The sequence below is a fragment of the Vicia villosa genome, linkage group LG7 (genome assembly GCF_029867415.1).
Source record: "Vicia villosa cultivar HV-30 ecotype Madison, WI linkage group LG7, Vvil1.0, whole genome shotgun sequence".
NCBI classification, from domain to species: domain Eukaryota; kingdom Viridiplantae; phylum Streptophyta; class Magnoliopsida; order Fabales; family Fabaceae; genus Vicia; species Vicia villosa.
Window position 1 is genome coordinate 108,376,935 of NC_081186.1, and position 7,284 is coordinate 108,384,218.

Sequence of the window (7,284 nt, forward strand, 5' to 3'; positions counted from 1 at the left end):
TTTGCAAACAATTAAATTATTGAGATTTATACAATCAATAAAATAAATAGTCGTGTAAAATACATGAATAATTTGTCTAGCCTCAATGATCAATGGTACAAATCAATCTCACTCAAAGAAACTGGTTAAAAAGAAATAGTGAAAAATGATATGCAAATTATATAATATCCCTTTTAAGCCATTCTATCAACACATAGATTTTGTTTCCATTTACATGTCTAGGATTTCTTGATCATCACGGTTGGGTCCTCCTTGATCAGTTCCAAATGTCCGTTTGCTCATGTTGGTTCGCTGCACTAACCGAACCAATGCTTGAACCACTTCTGACATAGGTGGTCGGAATTCAGGTTCCGGCTGCACCAAAGCAAAACAAAAATTAGAACAATGCGTCAGTGTTAATCATTCAAATGGATATAGTGCAGGATCAATGGTACATTACCTGAACACAAAGTGCAATGACATCGGCGAATCGAGAAAGAGACTTGACAGGGTAGAGTCCTTCTAGTGCAGGATCAACCATTTTAGCCAATGCATCAATATCATGGAGTTGAGGTGTCGCCCATCGAACCAACGACTGTTCAAACCTCGACCTTGAGCTGCAGAGAGAATAATTCAACAATCAGAAAACGAAAAGACAGAACATTATATCAATGCATACTTTCAAAAACAGTTAGAAATGGTTTGGAAGCATGCTTCAGTGTAAAAGCTGTTACTTAAGGCTAAAGGTATTCCAATGTTTCACCTATCAAATGGTTTGCGTCCGCTTAAAAGCTCCAACATGATGACTCCAAAGCTGTAGACGTCACTCTTAAGAGTATACTGACCAGACAATCCAACTTCTGGAGCATCGTTTCCGGATCCAGTATTATTGTTCAATACCTGAACATGAGGCAAAAGTTAGAACTTCTGATAATTATAGAAATGGCAAGACTAAAATCGTGAATCAGCTAAGACCAAAACTGCATTTAAGCCAAAATTATAGAATCACCTGGTTTGCGTTTGGAATATAGCTGGCCAATCCACTGTCTGAAAGATGAGGATTCAGATCAGCATCAAGTAATATGTTTGCTGCCTTTATATTCTTATGAACAACTGACGGTGAACAAACTTCGTGTAGGTACCTAAGAGATAAGTTAGTAGAGTTAGGTCACTATTTATGAGGGAATTTTTTCAAATTGAGAACTTCTATTAGCACTAACAAACAACTTACTCTAATGCGCGTGCGATTCCCAAAGCAATCTTGACACGTGAATTCCATATCAATGGTTTAATGTAATCATCAGGGAGGTGAAGGAAGTCATGCAGGGATCCATTTTTGTGAAACTCGTAGACTAAGAGGTGTTGTCCATGCTCAGAACAATAACCTTCAAGCTCCGTCACATTGGGATGATGCAAACGGGAGAGGTTTGAAACTATTTCCATGAAATCATCTGACAGATTATTGGGAAGGACAGATGAATCTATCTTCTTCACGGCAAGAACCTACAATATTTTCAGAAATGAATAAAAGAATCAAAACCAATAACATGCAGATGCATATGTTCAAGACATGGACAGCTATAAGAAATACCTTTCCGTCGTCAAATTGAGCACGGTATACACGTCCAAAAGACCCCTCGCCGAGAAGATGATCCACGCTGAAGCTTCCGGTAGCAATCTGCAGGTCAGCTATTGAATATGATTTCAAATTTGCAGGAGGTGCTACGGTCTTCTTAACTACAGCGAGCTTCTTTGGAAACTCATCTTCATCAAACGATTTAGGAGGGGGTTTAAGGCTTATTGCAGCCGCAGAAGTATCAAATGCCTTCAAGTCAATCACCGAAGGAGTTTGCGTCGAATTCATTCCTACATTATGAAAGATACTAATAAGTTAATTTGACTAAAAATATTGTGAAATTCTACAAAATCGTATATACAAGTTAGAGTTTCTCAAAAAAGATCGAAAAACAATTTCTCAACAGTATGCAAGATTCTGACCATGAACTTCATTTGAAGGAGCCAAGGGCTGATTGTCTAGCTTTTCCACATCCGGATACGACTTCTTCTTCTTTGATCTTTTCTTCAACAAAAAGAATGCTACTATTGCCCCAATGACTACGATAGAGATCACTATTCCAGCAATGGCACCACCTCCTATACCTGAATTTTTGCTTCCGTCACTTGAGCCAGAATCTGACGGGCTGTTATGTCCACCCGACTTGTGATGACTACCTTTGTCTTTTGGTAATGGAGGTGTACCAGGAGGAGGCGGGGGTGCAGGTCCAGAGCTCCATGAATTACCGCTCTTTCTGTGTCATTAAATTCAACACTTTAAAGTTCATAAAACATAGCTGAAAAAACATATTCTTAAAGAATTTACCGACAATGGCAATGCTTACTGTAGGTTTATGTTTTTCAACTGTTCTGGTATCCATCCTGTAAAATGATTGTTTTCCACATTCCTAAGAAACATTTTAGAATGGAAAAATAATTAAATACAACGGATAACATAATTAGGTCGAAACAATAGGAAAGGATATTCCAAAGTTGTTATACAAAACAACCAAAAAAGACGTACAAATTATCAAGAGGTAGATCCGCAAGGACATCAATGGTTCCTGAAAATTGATTGTTTTGTAGATACCTACACACATGTAAACGAGTCAACTTTGAATGCAATCAAAACAACGTGATTACTAACAACGAAAAAAACAAATAGGATTGAAGATTTACATGGTGTTTATGCTTGAAAGTGAGTTCATCGTCTGAGGAAGGTCTCCGGTTAAAGAATTGAAAGAAACATCCCTGAAACCGATAATAGATGTTATAATCGAGTGGCCATGACTTGTCACATAAACTTGATATAGATTTACCACACTACTTTAACATGTTTGAAGTGTTGGGAAGAAATCTCACAATGTAGAAAGGGAAGTAAGCTTTTGAAAGCTCAAAGACAGTCCTTGTTGGAATTGATTGTGACCGAGATTCCTACATTATCGAGAATAATGTTAAAAAGGAACCCAGATAACTTGTAAAAGGTTTATACAATGAGAAGTAGAAGAAGTCAAGATGATTACACACAGGGTTATAAGAGAAGCAAGATCGGAAAAAGAATAAGGTATCCCGCCGTTGAAACCATTATTAGCAAGATTTCTGCAATAGATCGTAACAAGAACGTTAGAATTTCAATACCAGAACAAAAAAAAACCGAAGTAACAATATATATAAATATTGAAACATACATGTGCTGCAAACTTTGAGGAAACTGGTACGGCAAAGTTCCAGCGAGATTGTTGTTACTCATGTCTCTGAAAAAAAGTTGCAAGGTCTCAATAATAGTAATCAAATATGGAAAACCGGATAATATATAATGATCGGTACGATTAACTTACAGGTTTGTCAGAGCTGAAAAGGATTGTATCTGGTAAGCCAAAGTTCCGGTTAGTCCATGACCAGGTAACTTACTGATGAAAAGTAAACAAACAAAAAAATCATCAGACATTAATAGAATAACAAAAACCAATAACAATGAAGTCGTATAACGCAACATAAGCGAATGTACATTTCTGTGATTCGGTTGCCTGAGCAAGTGATGCCAGTCCATGACTGTCCACAAGGATCGTTGTTGCCGTTGTTGCCATTGACCGGCCAATTTAGCTGAGCCGGTGAGTTCATACTTTGATATAAACCCATTAAAGCAGAGGCTGCATTGAACATTCACAACAAATCACAAATATGGATAATGAAAATTCCTATCCTAATATCATCTGAAACACTGGCACGCCAATACCGGTAATAATTTAAGAAAACACAATAACTGAAAATCAACCATGAATGAAAAAGTTTCATATATTGAAATTCAAATCAATAGCAAATGAATAAACCATATGGAATAACATCATGAAATCAATTTGAATAAATAAACAGTAGACAACAGATCAGTTGAGAAACTTCACATTAATCCAACAAGACAAGAACCAATAAAAAACAAAAACAAAAAGTAAACCTTAGCCAAATAAAATTAATCTCCTAAGAAAAAGACAAAGAGATAAACTAGTACTAACAACCATCACTACAGAACAATGCAACCACTGAGTAAGATCAAAGAAAAAGACACTTACCATCATTTGGATCTGTGTCACCATTGATGACAAGAGTAGAGATACTGATGAAAACCAGCATCAGCATCAACCATGGATCCGCCGACATCTGAGTCAATCTTTACTTCCAAAAAATCTGCCTACCCAGAAAGCAAAAACAATGTGCAACCAATCAATTTTGAATTTTTCTTAAGATTTAACTAATGGGTTTCATTCCATTTGTTTATATATGTTGCCTCCATAACCGAGTATAATAGTAAAGCTGGCAAGCACGATTTAGCTACAAGAATACAAGACACGTATGTTGTTTTTTTTTAATCTTACCTTATCACTGTCGAAATTTTGTGTGCACTAATGTTGTTGTTATTGTTTTTTTATTTTTAAAGTATTTTTTTCTTTTAAAATAAATGAATTATATGCTTTATTAGGAAATAAAAAAAATTAGACTAGTTAGGTATGAAAGTTTTACCATGCTGGTTTAGAGAAAAGTTTTAAGACTAAAACCCTAAATTAAGTAATTATATATTAATCATATCACTAAATTTGTTATAACTTTAGAAAAGAAATAATTTTTTTATTTGTATTTTGGGAAATACTTTATATGATTTTTTAAAATAGAAGATTTTTTTTTTATAAATTAGAAATTTTATTTTGACATATAGTAATATAAATATTTATATTAAAGAGTAAAATATGGTCAAAAAGCATATTATTTTCTAAAAATATATATTTAAAAAATCAATTTTGTAAAAAAATATTCAAAATGATTTTAAACTTTATTAATTTTTAAATTTTAATTAAAATAATGTAATACTTAGAATAATATTATATGACAAATTATTTTAATCAATTTTTTTTTTTTGAAATATTGTGAACATTTTTAACAAAATAATATAATATCATAAAAATAAACTTTTAAAATAATTGAAAAACTTTAAGTTCTTAGAATTCAAAATCAACTTTTGAAAGAAGTAGACTAAATCACTAAACTCTTATTAGGTAGGTAATTTTCAAAATGAAAAATATTAATTCAATATTTTTATTAATTTAATTTACAGCTTAAAAGTAATCAATAGTTAATTGGTATAGTGATAATTGACATTGAACTTAGTAGAGGGGGTCACAGTTTGATCCTTGCAACTGCAATCGAGAAGATACTGAAACTACTTGATGTCAGAACTAATCTTAAACTAGAATAGAAGATCCAATGGGTCAGATACTAATGCTGAAAAACCAAAAAAAGCTCGTGGCAAGTAAAGAATTATTTTCAAATCAAAGTTGAATTCATCCTCGCCTTAAAAACTTGCTTTATACAACTTGAAAAGAGATCGGGAGAATGCACCTAAGTAGAGGTGATCAACGAATCACAAAAAAAACTCTATACAAGTCCTAAGTTCATTATTTTCTCAGTTGTAAAATTGAAATGTTTAATCACACCAAAAATAATAAAAATAATTCTCAATGCAATTAGAGATAAATTTTTTTATGGAAAGAATAATTCATTCAAAGAGAATAAGGACCAAAGAGATTCCTACTAGATAGAGAACTATGAAAATTATACCTCATACCCCTACTATTATTCCTCTATCCCTACATTTTTTAAAATATTCCAATTATACCCTTTTAATTTATAAAATAATTTTATTATTTAATATTTACCATTTTACACCCCTACCAAAGTGCACCGGATAACTTGCAGTCAAGTTTTCTGGTTTATAATTTTTCTTCACCGGATAACTTGCAGTCAAGTTTTCCGATATTTAATTTTTCTTCACCAGATAACTTGCAGTCAAGTTATCCGGTTTGTAATTTTTCTTCACCGGATAACTTGCAGTCAAGTTATTCGGGTTGTAATTTTTCTTCACCGGATAACTTGCAGTAAAGTTTTCCGGTTTGTAATAATGCAGATAACGATTTTATTTACATTTGGCCATGATTTTTTCTTGTTGCCTAAACTTTATTTACTTTTGGCCACAGTTTTTCCTTTTTGCCTAAACTTTTTTTAATTTTTTTTAATTTTCGGGTTAGTTAAAAGCTATACACCATAATTATTCTAAATGGTTTTATATCTTTTTTCTAACAACCCTTTTCATGTTTCCATCACATTTTGACTTCATCAAGATTAAATGTAGTGTCTGTAATGCCCCAAACTACTTTCAGGATTACCGACTAACCCCATAAACCAACACGAGTCTTTTCATCATACTTTTTCCTCACTCACATGTGGTTGTGGGGTCAGTCAGTAATCTTAAAAGTAGTTTGGGGGTGTTACATACACTACATTTAATCTTGATGAAGTCAAAATGTGATGGAAACATGAAAAGGGTTGTTAGGAAAAAGATCTAAAACCATTTAGAAATGATGATAGTGCATAATTTTTAACTAACCCGATTTTTTTTTTAAAAGTTTAGACAACAAGAAAAACCGTGGCTAAAATTAATAAAATAGTTATCTACAATATTAGACAACGGTTCTCAAGTGTGGGATATACAAATTTTCATAAGTTACAAAAACCATTTTATTAGAATAGGTAAGGGTTTTATTTACTTTTGGACTTGGTTTTTCATTGTTGCATAAGTTATTCGGAAAAAATTACATACCGAAAAACTTGATTGAAAGTTATCTGGTGAAAAACATTGCATACCATAAAACTTGACTGCAAGTTATCCAGTGAAGAAAGATTACAAACCGGAAAACACAATTGCAAGTTATCCGGTTCACTTTAATAGAGGTGTGAAATGGTAAATATTAAATAATAAGACTATTTGATTAATTAAAAGGATAAAATTGGAATATTTAAAAAAATGTAGGGGTAGAGAGATAATAGTAGGGTATGAGGTAAAAATTTTGAGAATTATCAATGAGATACAATGCCATCCAAGTTTTTGAGTCCATCGCATTCTCCTAAAAGCTTGCTTTATAGTCGGATGATATTTGTGAGTTTAACTTGAAAAGAGATCGGGAGAATGCATCTAAGTAGATGCCCAACGAATAAAAAAAACTCTACACAAGTTCTAAGTTTATTATTCTCTCTGTTATAAAATTGAAATATTCAATCACACCAAAAAAATAGTAAAAATAACTCACAGTGCAATTAGACCTAAACTTTTTGTTATGGAAAGAATAATTCATTTAAAGAGAACAAGGATTAAAGAGATTCCTACCAAATAGAGAATTATCAATGGGATACAATCCCAACTAAGTT

The 7,284-nt window shown here is 32.7% G+C and overlaps 1 protein-coding gene across 1 annotated transcript; it reads right to left on the reverse strand.

Annotated features, from left to right (window-relative positions):
• On the reverse strand, window positions 1-4,363 carry LOC131616483 (protein STRUBBELIG-RECEPTOR FAMILY 6-like). The gene is made up of 16 exons (XM_058887818.1): window positions 4,101-4,363; window positions 3,542-3,683; window positions 3,372-3,443; window positions 3,222-3,287; window positions 3,061-3,132; window positions 2,896-2,967; window positions 2,713-2,784; window positions 2,558-2,623; window positions 2,379-2,441; window positions 1,978-2,288; window positions 1,571-1,845; window positions 1,211-1,482; window positions 989-1,121; window positions 743-879; window positions 440-596; window positions 1-354 (listed from the first exon to the last, which is right to left on the reverse strand). Exons 1-16 carry the CDS (start codon window positions 4,186-4,188, stop codon window positions 211-213), a joined length of 2,142 nt encoding a protein of 713 aa, XP_058743801.1. The 5' UTR covers window positions 4,189-4,363; the 3' UTR covers window positions 1-210.
• Between the last annotated feature and the right edge of the window lie 2,921 nt (window positions 4,364-7,284).

Bases quoted from the DNA above. Each gene is read 5' to 3' on its own strand.
- LOC131616483 (XM_058887818.1), bottom strand. From the start codon at position 4,188: ATGTCGGCGGATCCATGGTTGATGCTGATGCTGGTTTTCATCAGTATC. The intron at 2,968-3,060 runs GTGTGTAATCAT...TCGATAATGTAG, and splicing joins CTTGCTTCTCTTATAACCCT to GAATCTCGGTCACAATCAAT. The intron at 2,624-2,712 runs GTAAATCTTCAA...ACATGTGTGTAG, and splicing joins CTTTCAAGCATAAACACCAT to GTATCTACAAAACAATCAAT.